Source organism: Phalacrocorax aristotelis, chromosome 1, assembly GCF_949628215.1.
Source record: "Phalacrocorax aristotelis chromosome 1, bGulAri2.1, whole genome shotgun sequence".
NCBI classification, from domain to species: Eukaryota; Metazoa; Chordata; class Aves; order Suliformes; family Phalacrocoracidae; genus Phalacrocorax; species Phalacrocorax aristotelis.
Window position 1 is genome coordinate 86,564,189 of NC_134276.1, and position 18,353 is coordinate 86,582,541.

Below are 18,353 nucleotides of genomic sequence, written 5' to 3' on the forward strand. Positions count from 1 at the left end.
GCATCCTCCTCTATCACACTGTCTGGTTCCTGCTCCTTCCCCTGCTCACAGCCTCAAGTCACTGGCAAGACTCTTGTACATAGCACTTACTAATTTCAACCCTTTAGGAGCCTCCTGCATCCATTAGAGCAGCTGTTTTCCTTCACAAACCTACCCAGCCGAGTTCTCTTTGGCAATTGCTCAGCTAAAGAAAGTGCTCTAGACAATTACCTCCTGCACCAGGATGAGCATTTAAAGATGTTGTAGGAGAGAAAACTGGGAGAGCTGTTTTGGCAAAAGGGCTGTGCTCAGGTAACTTCTATAAATAGAGTGAGGGTGAAATTAAGTGCCTAATGACTACCCTAAGAATTAGAAAGTATTAAGTGCTCTCCATAAAGACAGATTCCATAATCTAACACAGACAAATGCACAGAGCAGTCACTGCAGTAGTGAAAACATGTCATTATGAAAGAGACTAGAATCATAGAATCAATAAGGTTGGAAAAGACCTCTAAGATCAACAAGTCCAACCATCAACTCAACACCACTGTGTCTCCTAAACCATGCCCTGAAATGACTGTGAAGACTGATTTTCATTTCATTGTTTTCTTATATCCTTCTACTTGCCTGTACTTGTCTCTCTTACCACTTGACTAAATGTACTTCAGGCCCCGGACTCACTAAATGTACAGCATTTTGAACTACAAAACTTTCAAATCCCACAGTAAAGTAAATTACTAACAATAACAAAAGCAAATACTATCTTTGCAAATCCTGACTGCCATTATGCTTCTTTTTAGAAATGAGGTTTATAGCTCTTTTTTCCCCAACACAGAATTAAGCACTACAAATTGCATTGCCATTAAATATCTAGACCAGACAATTTGCCATGTAAGTCTTTCATTAGTGACAAGCATTACCCTGTTGTGTCTTTCAGGATACAAATGCATCAAGTTTTACAGCACTATTTGAAAAGCATCAGTAGGATTTTGAGAGGCTGTACGTCACTGTTGCTTTCTTTTTCACCTCATTAATCCTTCAGACAGTTTTGATGAATCCACAGGAGGCTGGATGCCCTCCGTGAAACTCGCCTCCTCATAAAAGCTCCTTTACAAAATGTGAAAGGACCCCCTATTTATGTTCATTCATCAATTCAGTGCAACGCGTTCCTACCACTAATGCCAGGTATTCAGCTGCTAGCCTGCAGCAGGAGAAGAAAGGCTTTGCCATCCAGGTAGGTGGGGGCTGTGGGATAGCTGGGTCAGATATGCTGCACAAGGCATAAGATTATTATTTCAGCTAATATACTGAAACCTATTAATTTCAACATCTTGTAAATTTAAAATTAGCAGAATTGCTGCTGGTATTGCCCTCTACTACTTCTACTCCGATAACAAGGGTTCAGGTGAGGATACCCTTCTGTTGCTGTCAGCTTTTCAAATTTGCAGTGATTTATGAAGTAGTTAATTTTATTTATCCAGACCATTTTCACTCCTGGGAACAAAGTGGTCTTTACTGCCTAGAGCTCAGGTAGATCGGTGCAGTGCAATGAAATTTTTCACACTCTTGCAAGTAAAACTGCTTTCAAATGAGTGCACAGCTGCCAGTGTGTGCTTGATGTATTTGCTTTGAAATTATTTAGCTATTACTATCGATTCCTCACACAGGTCATTTTCTGTATGCCAGTGAAAACTCCAGAATCCTATCCATTTTGTCAGAATTTATTAGAGCTACTAAGAAGTTTGTAGTGTTTGCATGAAGTCTTCATTAACGCTGGAAAGTAGCCTACAGTAGCTATGTCTAAAACTGCTGGAATTAAAAATCCTAAAAGATTTTCAAGATGGTGGTGGAAAATGTCACGTGAATCTTCTGTTGCTTAAAATTGACTTGATTTATTACAAATACAATCTCCAAAATCAATATTTGAGCATGATAAAACATCTATTTGCCACTCTCCTTCAGCTGCACAGTGCAGTCCTTACTGCATTGTGGTTTTGTCCTTACCCAAATGCTTTCTGGAACATTTTGAAGACACTAAAAAAATTACCTAAGGAACACAAATATTTGACACTACAAAGAATAACCTACTAGGTCAATCTTATGGCCTCCTGCATTTTTCATGAAGGAATTAAAGGACTACCATTTGTCCACTTTAAGTTCCAGAAATTGACAAATAAAACCTTTTGTACGTATCTACGAGGGTATTTGCTTCACTGGGGAAAAGGAGGAGAAAAAAAGCTTGTTCCAGAAATTTTTGGAATACGTTTATGTGAAGTTAGTTTCTGCTTTTCTTCTAGGTAAATTTTAACCTATGTGAAAATAACCATCACTATCATATGTTTAAGAGTCTTGTAATGCATTCTGCATTATTTTCATGAGGTTTCTCTCCCGTTCTCGTGTCACTCACTCCTTATTACTTCAGCCACTTCCACACATTCTCACCAATGCTGTTGTTTTCAATTAAATGCATATGCAATATGAGTTAAAATTCTGAGTCTTTGACATTGCTATAGATCTGACTGTGTGAAAATAGATTAGCCTAGTGAGGGGCTTTGAATACTGAGAATTCATATAACTTTCTGCTTTTAGTGATTTCAACAAAACACATTATTTTATGATAATGCATCTGTGGTTGTAGGAAGTACTACAACATCCATCACTTTTTTAAGAAGAAACAATCTTCTCTCCTTGGAAGAATAGATTTTATCTAATGCTCTCCAGCATAGAAAGCAAACACTGCAAAACAATTTCTTGCAAATAAATTAAAAGAAAGCAAAACCAGGGTAATAGTTTCTGAAGTACTCCATATGTTTCTATTTAATTCCTCTTAGTATGGATCACTAACTGGTTATGGAAAGGACTTTCTAAGCATGGTGATTGGAATTCCAGGTAAAAGGCAACTCTCTAGCAGAATCCATTACTGGGCAAAAAGGTGAGGCTGACTATTCATTGTCGAATGAAAGAAAAATTACAACACCTGCTTCAGAAGATTTGGACTAAACCAAAGTTAATATACTGCATGGTAGAGCATGGAGGAAACCCTACTATTTTGAGAACTCTACAGCAAGGACCCTGACTCCACATCATTTGAGTTCTATTTTTTAAACTGTATGTTAAAAGCAGATTAAAAAACCACAAGTCTGCAATGACGCCTGCGAACTACAAAAGGATCTGCAAAGTGGCTGCTTGTTAAGCACTATTTCTTCAGTATCTCAGATTAGTTTGGACTCAACATAAAAAAGCATCCATAAAGAAATGCCAAGACTTTCTGCATTGAGATCCCCCACTCTGTAAAGGCATGGTTTTATGTAATTGTTCACAGACATGTGACATACCACAGAAAAAAGAAGAAAATTGAATAAAATGTCTGCAGTGGCTTGATACCATCAAGCCAGAGAGCAGAAGGACAAGGGGATACAGTGGAGAATATACTGACAAACTTCTCACTGCATGGTTGGGAAAACTGATCAATTCAGTCAAGTCATCAGCTCAGTTATTATAAAAGACAGATATCCTTCCGTTGTGAGGGCAGAGGCAGCAGGAAGAAGAAAATGGGAAAAAAACAAGCAAACGAAATCTCATATTGAAACCTCAGTAATTATCTCTTTATGTATTCCAAAGAATGCAGCTCCCTCTGGAGACCAGCCATCTCAGAGAGTTAAATCAACCTGGTCAATAAAGCATAAAGTGGACAGGAACAATATCTTAAAAGCCATTTCCATGATGAGAGACACTATTAAACATGCACACAAGAACATTCTAAATCTGGCAAAGCCAAACAGTTCAAGACAAGACAAACAAAAAAGTCATTGAGGGCAAGTCATTAAAGGATATTTAATGTACACAACTTATTTTTTAAATTTGCAGTTTCTCTTCCTACCAAAAGTCTGCTTGTTTTTCCTTGGATACATGGATATCCTTTAGGACAAAGAAGACATCCTCTAGGATTACAAATGGCTTAGTATATAGCAAACACTGCCCCAGATGTACTTCCCCAGGTTTTTGGGTTTTTCTGTCCAGGTGCGAAATTGGTCAAATAACAATTTCTTATGAAACTTATCAATTACAGAATTCATTCTTTTACTTTCATTTAAGCACAAACAACAACAGCGCTATTGTGCACATCATTACAGTTAATCTCTGTCATGCAAAATCCACAGCTTTTTCTAGTTTGTAGCTTATTTTCCCCAAATACGTATGTCCAGCAGTCAAAAACATTTGAACAAACTGTATAGCTGTTAAACAAGAGCAGGAAATTAAGTGCACCTAAATGTATAATCTGTTTCTTTATAACATGGTGAACAGCTCCTCTAAAAGAAAACCAACTGTTTGCTCACCACCTTACTGTATAGTTTTTGGAGATCTAGTATAAATCCTGGCACTGGTTTTTAATTTCTAATCTTGAATCATTTCAAGTAGTTTTAAAGAAAAGAACACAGATCTAAAATTATTTAATTTAATTTCTGGCTTACCATCTTTTTCTGCTTTACCATTGTGTTAAGGGGGGGGACTACATTTTGAGTGTTTAGTTCATTAAGCTAATTTAGGCACATTATCTCCATCTAACCCAAAAATCTAATTCATAATTCCTACAAGAAAGAAAATTCAGACATCTAACAGAGATGTTCCAAGCTGCTGCTTTCTTGAGTCTTCCAGTTTATTCTCTAGGCTTTTATGTTGTTACAGGGGTCAATTTACGATATATGGAGATCTGTCAGCAGAGTGAAATTGAAATTAACTGTATGCATTTGTGGACTCAGGGGAACATATCTGCTGTTCTTCACTTAATGTTATCAAGGTAAGGCTCAAAAGCACAAGAGGAAGGGAAATGTAGGGCTTTCTGAAGTCTATGTAATGTTTCATTGTCAAACTAGCATTGTTTTAGGAAAGACACTGTCAAAGGCACAAATAGGGGTTTCACAGCAATTGAACCGATGCCTAGTTTAAAAACTGGATCCCTACTTATAGGAAAAAAATATTGGTTTTACCTTACTGATAAGTGTGACGACATCCCCTTCTCGGATTGTGAGTTCATCATCATTCTGTGCTTCATATGGAAATATTACTTTGCAATACTCCTTGGCTGAAAGGAAGAACATTCAATGAGATAAGTTATCACTTTATAACAACTGCTTATCAAAGGGCGAAAATTTTCCTAAAATGTTCCACAAGCGTGTCTTTCATTTTCTTGCCATCTTTCTTGTTGTATTTTAGGCCTTTGTAAACAGTATGAAATATTTAAAAAACTGCACACTGATGATCATTCCTGCACACGCCATCCAGGGAGTCAGCTTTGTAGCCCCAGAACCATTATCTCAAATGAAATTGCTCCAGATGGCAACCTGCCACAAACCATTTCCCTTAGAGTAAGCCTGTATCTGACTCTTGCTTCAATAATTCCACTGGTATGGCCTTCTACCAGATCACATAAATTGGAAGCATAAAGGACCCAGTAGGTTGACATAGCTTATCTATCCCCTGGTGTGCAAGAAAGAAGATATTTCTGCATCTATAAAGATGATAAAATATTAAATAATACATTAATAAATGTAAAGGCTTGTGTTGGATTTGATGATCTTAAAGGTCTTTTCCAACCTAAATGAGTCTATGACTCTATAACTAAACCTTCTGTATACTCAGCATGTAAGAAGAGTTTTGAATATTAAAGTTTCCTCTTTCCCTTTTACCTTCTATAAATAAAGACATCATATCAACTTTCATCTGGAAAATACAAGAGCCAGTACTCCTACTCAGAAACCATAAAAAGCAGTTGTTATGAAGAGAAGTTCCTTAGAATATGTTGCTGTGCAACAGACAGGTATGTCAATGTGCCTTACAAATAAAAAGGGAATATGTTTTCCAGCTGTTAAACAATGTATAAACCTGCTTAGGGTATCATATATTTTTAAAAAGACCAAAGAAACATGCACAGAAATCACTGGACCCTTTGCAGAAGGGCATGTGACTTTGTAGAATGGTTCATCTCATCTAAATGTCTCAGTTTTGATAACCTCTACCTCTAGTTAACTGTCGTATTGGATGCAGAGAAACAGGTACTTGCAGGCCACAGAAATCTGAATTAATTTGAAACAATAGGACCTATTTCTTTATAATTACTGTCAAAAGAACCTTCATTATCACACTTTCGGGCATTTGAAGCTCTACCAGGGCATCAGTTCAGCCGCCCAGACACTAAGTGTCATTTCAGACACTCGTGGGTATGTAAGACACCCACGTGGTTGGCAGATACGATACACAACCTATGAAAGAGCCGGGTCTCTCTGGCCTGGCAGCTGGAGGCAAGACAAAATACCCTGGGGTATCTCAAAGAGCTCTAGATGCAGGCTACTGATTTCAGCCCTCAGGGTTGGGCCTGGTATCTGGATTTAGATCTGAGCACCTGATGTCAGAAACTGATGATATCAGTGCCTACGTTTGCACTACAGTCCATGGAGGTGAAGTCACTAAAGTGAGCAAAGCCTTGAGAGCCGCTCTTCACCCCAGAGTGGACACCTACAACTGATTAGCTGAATCATACTCTGGACTCCCTGGACAGCACTGACAGATCTCCACCAGGACCCACTGGAGCCCAGACACCAAACTCGCATGGCTATACCGAAATCTAGGGCTCTGATTCAGAAGCTGCATTCCAGCTGCTTGAGTTTAGTGACAGGAATGTCAAGCTTAAATAAGCAGCCAACACACGTGTATGTGAAGGGTTGCTGGCTGTAAACACAATCAGCCTGAGAAATGAAACCGTACTAATGGGGGAGATAAAAGCTCTTCTCCAGTTCACACACTGCCGCTCAGAAACAGCATGGAGTTTAGGTGGTGGTGGTTCAAGTAAACCAGAACTTCTTAGGCTTCATGGATTTATTTTCCTGAACACAAAAAGTTAAATTTATCCATGATCGTTAGCAGCTGGTATTCTGGCCCCTCACTGTACTGGGTCTAGGATGGAGTTACTTTTCTTCAGAGCAGCCCACACGGTGCTGTGTTTTGGATCTGTGACTAGAACAGCACTGGTACCACACCGGTGTTTTGGCTATTGCTGGGCAGTACCTGCACAGCGCCAAGGCTTTACCTTTTCTCTTTTTCCCCACTCTGCCCCCCAGTAAGTGGGCCAGAGGTGGGCAAGAAGCAGGGAGGGGGCACAGCCAGGACAGCTGACCCAGCTGAGCAAATGAATATTCTGTGCCATGTAACCTCCTGCTCAGCAATAAAAAATGGTGGTCTTGGGGTGGGGGGTGGTCTGGGAGGTAGCCGTTGGTCTATTTGTGGTAGGTGGTGAACAATTGCCTTTGCATTGCCTCTTTTTTACCTCTTTCATTCACTTATTAAACTGTCTTTATCCATGAGTTTTCTTGCTTTTACTCTCCTATTCTCTTCCCTGTGGGGCAGCAAGTGGCTGGCTGGAGCTTAGCTGCTGGCTGGGGTCAACCCACCATGCTCCCTCTGATATCTCTGAAGAACAAGAGTCTGATGAAGACAATGAACATGATCTTTGAAAAAAATATAAGCAAGGGAGAAATAAGCCTCTTTCGCTGTTTCTAAGAGCGGGGAAGACTGTCAAATAAACATTTGGTAACACTGCCAAACGACTGGGCATGTGAGAACCACCATGTCACAACTCAGATTTCAAGCGATGAAAGGGGTGCCTAAATGCTAGTTTACTGTGTTCTGGAGGAAGGGTTTGAATTTCTCTTCATGGACTCAGCTAGGATGTTTCATCTACTCACCGTCTTGTCTTCACGACAGTTTAATAACATTTCATGTAAAAGTTGGTGGAAAGTTGACAAATACTGACTTAGGTCAGGTAGGTGCAGAGTGGCATGTAAAAGAAACATGAGATTCAGCACATTTTTACACTTCAGTGTGTGTGCTCACTTAAATAATCGTGGGTGGGGGGTGTTCCTACTCTGAGAGTATCCACATCCTGAAAAACTGCTTTGCTAAGTAAAAGATTCAGAGAATTAGTATAGAGATGATGTAGACAGAGTACCGTACTAAAGAAGCTGAGTGCTGCACAGTCAGGAAAGTCTCTGGTTACTAGAAACAGGCTTAGCACCTCTTTTTGGGATACAGAACAGAAGCTAGGCAAACACCACTTGGGCCCAAGGATGATCATTCCGGTGTATCCACTCTCAAGTAAATAAATTGTTTCTCCATTCACTATATAATCTATACACTGTATAGTCTCAAGATTAGAGGGGAAGCCAAGCACAATACACAGCTGATCAACAGAGAACAGCCACTGTACCACTGTAATGGTACAATCCTGAAAGGATGCCAGTGGTGCAGCTCTCGCCCAAGACATGGATGAATCCCATGTGTTTCAGGTTAAAGAATGCTTTTGACAGTAAGCGTCTACAGGGCACTTGTGTCTCCTGAGTCCAGTAACAGCCAATCCTCCCTCAGCTCCCCCTTGCTATCTGAAGACTATAGATTTGAAACATCCTTCAAGATGAAGCCATGATAGACAAGAGTGGAGAGAAGGTTGTCGTTTCAGCATCTGAGAAAGTCAGCTGATAATCAGGAAAGTAAGTGCTCTCTTTTTTTTTTTTAAGCTTTTCCTCTAAAAGTATGTGTCAGTGTGGATCTCAAAGTAATTGGCTCTCAAAAGCAGCAAAAGAAACTCCCAAGTTCAAAAGTAACCAAAGAACTCCTAGCCTTTCACACATAACAAATGGCTACATATCTTTGCCTTCTAGTTTTTATGTCAAGAACTCTGTTCTCCCTTGACCTGTCTGTCCTCCCCACCAAGCTCTTACCTTTTTTTTTTTAAATATCCAGATAACAGAGAAACAAGGAATTAAACCAGAGAAAAATGTCAGAAACTGGATCTTAAGCTCAGCCAAATGCTGATGCAGCTCATGAAGAGCCAGGAAGCAATCTTGTGAGAGGCACAAGAGGGAGCTGGGGTAGCTCACAGCTGCCCTGTGCTTTGAAGGCTGGCACAAGAACACAGGGTGAAGACACAGCCATGGGAAAAATTGATGGCTTATGTACAGTAGAGGTCTGGACTCCCTGAGTGCGATTCACGCTGACATACACTGAATCAATACATTCCTCTGCCTAACAAGGGCCCTGTGGATCATGCTGCAACAGAGCTAGGTCTCAAGAACATGGATGTGTTTGGACCAATATAAGTGACTGGACAAAGTCAGCTTTCAAACTTCTCCTGAGGGAATGATAGACAAACGTGATTTAAGTAAGTAAGAGCAAAGCCAACTGGACTGTAAATAACATTAACCTTTAAAATCAGATTAATAAAAGCAGAGAAGAATCTAACAGGTTAGGTCTCTTTGGTGCTAAAATTGTCCTTACTCAGCAGAACACAATACACAAGAGGATGTAGAAGCACTGAATTTCAACAGTTATGTTTAGATAGGAAGGCAGAAAAGATAAAAGGAAATACTAATTTCAGACACAGCATTGTACAGACCAGCTGGAACTTGCTGAATCTGGGGGTTTTCCAAGTCAAAAAAAGATCCACCAAAAAACTGAAGGTCAGAATAATATATCCTATTACAAGCCTGGTAAATAGACTTAAGCCAAATTAAAGCTTCAAACTAAGATACCAATATTAAGCATTCCTCAACTGTAGATGACAAATCTCATTTTTTTAGTGAAACAAACAACAAACTTGTAGAGTTGATTTTTGAGGCTTAAATATTTCTACCTGCATGAAGTCTAAATCATAGATGAATAAATATGTACACAAACAGTAATACTAAGTAAGAAAATAAGCAGCATTAAAGCAGTATTCCTTGAGCTTAAGCTTCCTTTCAACTATCACTCAAAAAAATGTTTCTGACAGTGAATAAAATGTACAAAAATCTAGTGAAAAATTACATCGTTGTTACCAAAACCACAAACCAGATGAGAAAAATCCAAGCACTACATTCAGCAGAATTTGGTTTTACTATTAATTGCTACACTCAGGGCTCATAAATGGATTGCACTAATACATATTTTCTCAGAACTTCACAAGACGCAAACTGTCAAAACATCACCTCATCAAACAAAAAATAGAAACAGAACTAATTAGGGCCCCATTAATCTGGATTCAGCTACTCCTGATACCTTCTGCCATCTTGCAAAAAGATTAGTTGCTCGCTAGGATTTTGGTATTCCTATTATACAATACGTTAACACAAATTGTAAATAGTCAGTGAGTGGAGCAATCAAATCAAGTGCCAGGGTCAATGCATTCTGTGACTTACTGCCTTTGCTGTTTTGTTGTCTGCTTATTTATACCCCGTTTTTGCAATCTCAGTAATCTGTGATAGCTCTCTCGGTCATTGTGGATGTTTTTGGTTTGCTGAATTTTAGAATTCAACAAAGCTACTTAAAAATGTATACATATTTTCTGCAATACAGCCTTTTCACTGCAAACCACTTAAACTAAAAGCAAGCTACTTCATATATATAAAAAAAATCTCACCCCAGAGATAGAACCAGAGATAGAATTATAAACACACACACACACACACACGCATACATGTGCCATCCCAGATATGTAAGAGAGATGGAAATCTGACAGCAGAATACTTCCCCTATAAATCTAGGCACCCTCAAACCTAAACCACACAGATCTCCCCCTCTTCTCTTCAAAGATGCATTCTTTCATTCCTGAAAGGTTAGTGATGTTTTCCAAGGGACCACTCAAGCTATGTAAGGATTTGTGCTTTCACTGTGCTCTCCCTCTGAGCAAAAAGTCCTCTTTGGCCCTGAAGAGTCATCTGTTTATCCCCCAAAACCTTAGGCCCACTTTTTAGGGAGATTTACATAGCATATTGTTGGGAGATGCACCTGCAGAAAATACTGCTCTGCCTCTTACTCTGACCAACTCATCCCATTGCAGACCTTAGGCCATCTTGCATGTACTAAGACCAAATGGTAAGTACATCAAGTGCCTTGCTGCACACCACTGCGCTATCACATCAGAAAAGCTATAGGAAAAAAGCAAATACTCAAATCAAGATATGGGAAGAGTCAGCAACCATTATTCCATTCCAGGAAAGATAAAATATCCTAAATAATAAAGTGTAGGTAAAATTCATAAACCATGTAAAGACACTGTACAAATAAGTAGCTCACCCTTCTCAGAAGTTCTGGCAAAATGGATGTTGAATGATGTTTGCACACTGTCATGGTAAAAATTGACGGCAACAGAAGAAGAGAGATTTTCTGACCAAAAAGGCATGTCCAAGGGAAACAACAAAAAGCTGAAAGAACCACCAACCAGAGCCCAAAAGTGTTGATGGAGAAGTATCTCGTGTCAGCCAGAGCTCAATGTCTCACTGCAGAAGGTACAGTTCTCTAACCGCTGTTCCGAAGGTTTCCACATTCGTCTATAAGTGGTAAAAGTATGAAACCCCACTGCCCTGGGATGCGATTTAGTGAGCAATTTCAGCTGTCAGAAGCATGAGGTGATGTAGAAAGAGGCACCTGTCTCCCAGTCTGGCTTACTGCACAAGGGTTAGTGCTGCAGGTAGGAAGGGCCATGGGACTATGCCTTCTGATGGTACCTGCACTCAGGTCAGCTTAACCTGCTTGAGCTGCAGGCTGGGAGAGTTAATTCCAAATCACATCGGTTCAGGAGCCCTGGTCTACGTTACCAGCTCACACACTTTTCAGTATTTCAAGTTCTCGCTTTCTCAGGGCAATTGAGTTCTTGCATTACTTCCCATTAACAGCCTGGTGTCACATAGGGAACAAGACGAGAAGGTGCAGCAAGTACAATAGTGTGGTGCAACTAATGGACAATAACTCAGTAAAAGCTGCTTTAAGCTGCTTTTGCAACTCTGAGCTGAAAACATGTGGTAAACCAGGTTGCAGCCACACACCTCTCAGACAGCCACTGTTCTGCTGCTCCAGGTGCTTGCCTTCCTGTGTCTGTATGTGCTCCAGCTCTGAGACAAAATGTTATCTTGTTTAAGATTTATATTAATCTATTATGTATTTTATTTACTTATTATTTTATGATCACATAATTTATTTTATATAGACAATTTTAATATTATATAATAACTTATTAAAAATATAAATAAATTTATGAAATATACAAAATTTTAATTATATAATTAAAATTATATTTACTTTTACAATAAGTTGTTTAATTTATATTATAGGTACATGATAACATAAATTAAATAATTAATCAAATAACATTTACAGTAAAATGTTATCTGCTAAATCTCCAGAAGGATAAACACATCAGGGAAGAGGAAGGACTGTGAAAGATTTAAAAACTCAACACTTCATATTATACTCAATTTCTTTTCTAAGGTATGGCTATGTTCTCCTCCTCCTTATTCTTTTCTACCAGAATCCATAACATTTAGTTTTAACTTTATATAAATAAAAATCAAAAGATGGGGAATATATAAATAGAACAGCACTAAGACCTGTCTAAAAGATGTAATTATTGCGTTTTGTTTAATAAACATTGAAATGACAAAAATAGAACCGAAGTTCTTGGACACCATTCATTTCCCATACAAACTATACCACCCACATAGATTATTTCTGCTACATAAAGAAAGAAAAAAAGAGGAAAAAGGCAAGGGCACTCACAACCACAGATATTTTTCTATGACCCACCTATAGGTTACAGACTGGAGTTGGATCTTATTCAACTCTGATTAATTCCAAAGTACCCTCAAGGCTGAATGCTGAGCATGTAATTTAATTTGATTTTTGGTAGAAGAAAACTCAAGGTAGGATTATCAGAGCAAAAACAATTCAGAGGATTCTGTAAAACAAAGCAGACAATCTATGTACCATCTACTCAAAGTTTATCCTAAATATATCTATCTGCATCCTCGCTTTTCGTATACACAGGACACTCTCTTAGCCAAAACCAGAGAAAAGTGCTCACCTTGCTTTTAAGAGGCTTAACAGCAGAAAGTGCAAAAAAGAAAAAACTATGAAACCTACTTTTTGTTCTGCTGTCCACTTCTATTTTTGTTGGCTCCTGAGGTGCTGTGGCTGGAGGTAATTTCTTCCCAACACTCTGAAAAAAAATAATTATTCTCCTTTAACATTTGCAGGTTCAGTTAAAAGTTAGACATCAAAGAATTGTAATGGAAATACAAAATATAGGAGCAGAAAAGGACAGTAAAGAAACAGAGGCAAATTAAACTATACTTCGATTCGTATGTGGGGATTTTATTAGCTTTTTTTAAATGATAGAGAATTCATAAAAATGTGATCTTCAATTTTTCCCTTTAAAAAAAAGTCTACTAACATTTTTCAATATTAACCCCTTCACACAGTTTCAGGGAAGACTCACAGAGCTTTCATTGGTGGACTGAATGTGTGATGAAATTACTTAAGGAAAGGTGCTTTTCAGTACTGAAACTAAAATTGAAAGAAGAGTGGGGGGAAAAAATCCCTTGACTTCTGCCCATACAAGGAGTATTCATTTCAGTCATTCTAGATTGAGTGTGATTTTTAAGTTCACATTATCTCTTTAAATGGTTCCAATTTTTGTTTATTTTGAGGAAAAATAATTTACAGAGGAGGACTACAATAAGCAATCATCAGCCTCAGACAGGTAAGCTGAAAGAGCAGTAAAAAACATTAACTGCCCCCAAGAAAATAAAATAACATTGTTGATTTTCATCTTTATGTATCTTCACCAATTACTCTATGCTTGCTATCCCCTCTCTCACTCAGCTTTTCTCCCCATCAAGAAAGCTGTCTAGCTTTAAAATCTCAGCCTGTGTAGTTGAGGATGTAAGTATTATTATTACTTGTTTACATAGATATGAGTACTTAAAAGCCCTTGCTGTTGTTCAATTTCCTTTTCTGGTAAGGTATGCATAAATGGCACGAAACCTCCTCCATAATCCAGTGACCTTCTGAGTAAAAGCTAAGAGACAAGAGAGGTTTAGTCTTGAAGGCCCTGAGGACCTCTTGGGGACCATGAGGAAAACACTGGTCAATATGAGAAGCAATAGGAGTGCAGCACTTTAAGTAGCTGAAAATTTCAAGGTCTACAAAGGGTATGAAGAGCTCCATATTAGTCATTTTACGCACTAACTGTGTTAAAATTTATCTCTGAAAAGGAGTAAAATACGCGGAGAGGGATTCTAGGCTGGCAAAAACAGAGAGGCAGTTTTGAGAGTTGTGCACATGACAGTCATCAAATTTGTGTTGACAAGTAAGACAAACTATGAATTGCAATACCCAAAGTGTCCTGTTGCAACTTAACTTGCAAGTGGCAGCAGAAACAACTGACCTGATGAGATTGCCACCCTACTCACAATGCAGAGTTTGTGAACTGCTGGGGAAGAGAGATCAACAACAAAACTCTAGAAAACCTCCCAGCTTCTTCGCTGAGGTGGGAATGAGAGATGAGAAGCGTTATCTGAAGCAGTGACTAGGGAGGTAACAGAAAAACATGATATGACAGATTGTTGCAGATCAGGAGAGGGCAAAAGTAAGAAAAGAGCATGACTTGGCTGCACTGAAGAAGCTTAAAGTCAAGAAGGAAGAGGATGAAGAGCTGACTCAGATCTGGCTGGAAAGCAGTGAAAATTGTACTGGAAGAGGTGTAAAGAAGAATCTGAAGCTACCGGGCATTCTCACAGATAAAAGGACAGAATGCCGTCAAGATGAAAGCAAGACTGGGAAGACAGCTTTTGGTTCAGATGCAAACAGTGCAGTTCAAGACAGCTGAACAACTCAGTACATGCTCGTTCATGATCAAATCTTTATTCACAATTCTGCTTCATAAAATGGTTTGGAAAATGATGAGAGCACATACTCTAAACTGCACTGCTATTTAACTAAGAAAGGAATGCTTACTAAAGGAATATCTAAAAACTTTAATTTAGGGAAGTTTTTTTTTTTTTTTAAGATGAAATTGTTATTGAAGAACAATTAAAGGACAGCATTTGATAATTGCTTTATCATACATGAATCACTGCTCTTAACTAGCGGTGCTCCCCAGGGGTCTGTGCTGGGTCCAGTCCTGTTCAACATACTCATCAATGACCCGGATGAACGGACAGAGGGTACCCTCAGCAAGTTCGCTGATGACACCAAGCTGGGAGGAGTGGCTGATACACCAGAAGGCTGTGCTGCCATCCAGTGAGAGCTGGGCAGGCTGGAGAGCTGGGCCGAGGGGAACCTCATGAAATTCAACAAAAGCAAGTGCAAGGTCCTGCACCTGGGGAGGAACAACCCCAGGCACCAGTACAGGCTGGGGGCTGAACTACTGGAAAGCGGCTCCTATGAGAAGGACCTGGGAGTGCTGGTGGGCAGCTGGCTGACCCTGAGCCAGCACTGTGCCCTTGGGGCCAAGGCCAACAGTATCCTGGGCTGCATTAAAAGGAGTGTGGTCAGCAGATCGAGAGAGGTTATCCTCCCCCCTCTACTCTGCCCTAGTGAGACCACATTTGGAGTACTGTGTCCAGTTTTGGGCCCCCCAGTTTAAGAAGGATGTGGAACTGCTCAAGCAAGTCCAGCAGAGAGCTACCAAGATGAACATGGGGCTGGAGCATCTCCCTTATGAGGAAAGGCTAAGACATCTGCATTTATTCAGCCTGGAGGAGAGAAGACTGAGGGGAGATCTTATCAGTACTTATAAATATGTGAAGGGTGGATGTCGAGAGAATGGGACCAGACTCTTTTCAGTGGTGCCCAATGACAGGACAAGGGGCAATGGGCACAAGACGGAACACAGGAAGTTCCACCTAAACATGAGGAAAAACTCCTTTCCTGTGAGGGTACCAGAGCAGTGGCACAGGCTGCCCAGGGAGGCTGTGGAGTCTCCTCTCCTAGAAATATTCAAAACCTGCCTGGATGCGTTCCTGTGCCCCCTGCTCTGGGTGTGTCTGCTCAAGCAGAGGGGTTGGACAAGGCGATCTCCAGAGATCCCTTCCAACCCCAACCATTCTTTGATTCTGTGATTTTATGCCATGAAACCAAAACCCAGATAAACCCACAACAAACTTAAATTTAACAAGCTAAAAATCACAGTGAAAGAATCATGGGCAAAGAGGAAGAAGCTTGTGTGTCCCAGTGAAAAGTGCATGCTGTGATGCAATTTCCTTATTTATAGAAGCAGATGCAAGTGCAATACTTGAAAACATTCATTCATCTGCTCATTCAGAAAGAATGCCTATGCAGGTGATAAATCAGCATGAGGAACCACAGACTCCTTGGGAACAGAAAAGAGAACACCAGCCAGACAAGGCTGTTTTTTTTATTGGGAGCTAGGAGACAGGTTGGAAAGCAGTCTTTGCACGAGTTGCAATTTGCTCAGGAGAGAAGGCAAAACTGGGTGCAGCACATGGAATGTGCTGAAAGATCACAGTGACCTACAAGATCCAAAGATCATTTATTGCTGAACAAGCAAAGTTGTGCCAGAATCCTGTGATGAGGAGAGGAAGGAATGTTTATACCTACTAGGAGGATATAGAAAGTGGTAATTCAAATAATTTAAACAAGGGTTGTGCAGAACCCACTCTAGTGAGGAGGGACACCTGAATTTGTTGTAAGACACGGAGAGGAGAAGGCAAGTGGAACTGGTGTTCTTTAACTGTAAGGGGACTGCATCCAGGGATTTATAGGGGTGATACAAGCACCACTGACAGGAAAAAAGGAGAAAAAAAGAAAAAAAAAAGGCTAAGCCGTGCAAATCTGGTTTCAGGTGGACCTGCGCTGCCAAGATGCTTTACTCTTCCTGTAAAATGGTACTAAAGGAGATTTTTTTAAATTATTATTTATTTCTGTTTATGACTGGTCTATACTGATCCATGCATTTGCATGGAAAACATTTGTTACCACTTTCTGAAAACATCTCCATGAAACTTAATATAGTACTCATTTGTTCATTAGGAAACATGCAAGATAAACTTTCCTCACTCTAAGAGGAAAGTGATCATAGAGTGTGAATCCTCTATGATCTCTTAAGTTTGATGGCTCTGCTGTAACAGGATAAAACCTCAAGTATAGTTAAGATCTGTGTGCTGGGAGTCCCAGATCAAGTAATATTATCACAGTTACAAATTTTTCTGGCAAGAGAAAAAAAATGAGAGGCAGACACATCTCCTTCCATATAAGCCAGAAGCTTCCCTTCTGACACTCCAACTATTCTGTATCACTCATAGTCTCATACAGGTCAAATGTCTACCGAATTTACTAGTGGCTACAAGAACCAAGCAAGCCCAACTTGAATTCCTGCTGATCTGACACACATCTCCAAGACAGAGACTTTTCTTCTCAGGACCAGTTACTATAGGGTATTTTGGTCTCTTGTCCAGTTCAAGGCCCAGCATAATTTATCAAAATCTCTTTCACTTCTGTAAAAGGAAACATGGGAGCAAAGTTGGTTTGAACTGAAGATTTCAACATAATTCTTTCTCCTCCTCTGTTGTTCCTTTACATAAGGATTCAGAAAAAATGTCCTCAAAGCCCTCTAGACACATTGGTCTATGCTACAAAGTACAATTCCAGCTTTCACAATACTTAGTCTTTTACGTGCTTCATTCCTACCTATCAGGCTCAACATTCCCAAGAAGCAAGCAAATCTCACCCCTTTGGGACACAGGCACAAAACAAGATTTACAACTTCAAGGAGTTTGAGAATTTAGACTCTCCAAGTCCAAAAGCAGGATTCTCAAAACCCTGCCAGCATCCCCTGACATCTCCCAGCACACACTCTCTCCGTTTACCTATATCATTTTGTCAATAATGTTTGCAATAAGAAGTAACATGCAGCATGAACCAGAACAACCATAATGATGCCCTCCCAGCAGTGTCCTAATCGCCAGGCTGCAAAGACAAATGAAGCTCTGCATTTTCTCTCTGGCCCTGTGTATCTTGAATTCTTGGCTGCAGAATGCGTTCAGCACCAGCAAAAAGGGTAGCACATCCTCCTCTGCCTTTGTATCTCTAGCCTGGTGGTTCAGAGACACTCCTGAAGAGCACCGTTTCAGTTTCCCTCTACCCTCCTCCTGTACGCTGATTACCATAAATCTCATTTCTATATGGTGGCAGTCAGCCTTGTTCCACTTACGTCACTCTGCAGATATCACTCTGACCTGCTTAGTCTTGTCACACAAGAAACACGTGGTGGAAACAGAGTTCATATTCCTAATTCCAAGCCTAGATCGGCTCCACACAACAACAGAACATATCAATAAAACAGGCAGAATCTTGATCCCACTATTTCTGCAAGGCGAGTATAATTAGATTATTTAGCTGTCAGACACAAATCCCCCTAATCACCTGACAAGTGAATCCTAAAGATGAAAGGGGATGAAGTGCCCTCTTGCTGCAGAAGCAGCTGATAAAAACATGAATAATGACCATGATTTGGTATACAGATATTCAGAGGGATGAGACAGATTTAG

The 18,353-nt window shown here is 39.8% G+C and overlaps 1 protein-coding gene across 4 annotated transcripts in view; it reads right to left on the bottom strand.

Annotated features, from left to right (window-relative positions):
• Positions 1 to 18,353, bottom strand: part of SH3KBP1 (SH3 domain containing kinase binding protein 1) — a 231,739-nt gene that overhangs the window by 49,045 nt on the left and 164,341 nt on the right. For all 4 annotated transcript variants that reach the window (XM_075096619.1, XM_075096609.1, XM_075096638.1 and 1 more), the window contains 2 exons: positions 12,925 to 13,000; positions 4,968 to 5,062 (listed from right to left, as the gene is read on the bottom strand). In XM_075096619.1, coding sequence (XP_074952720.1) covers positions 4,968 to 5,062; positions 12,925 to 13,000 — 171 coding nt within the window. The remainder of the gene's footprint in view (positions 1 to 4,967; positions 5,063 to 12,924; positions 13,001 to 18,353) is intronic.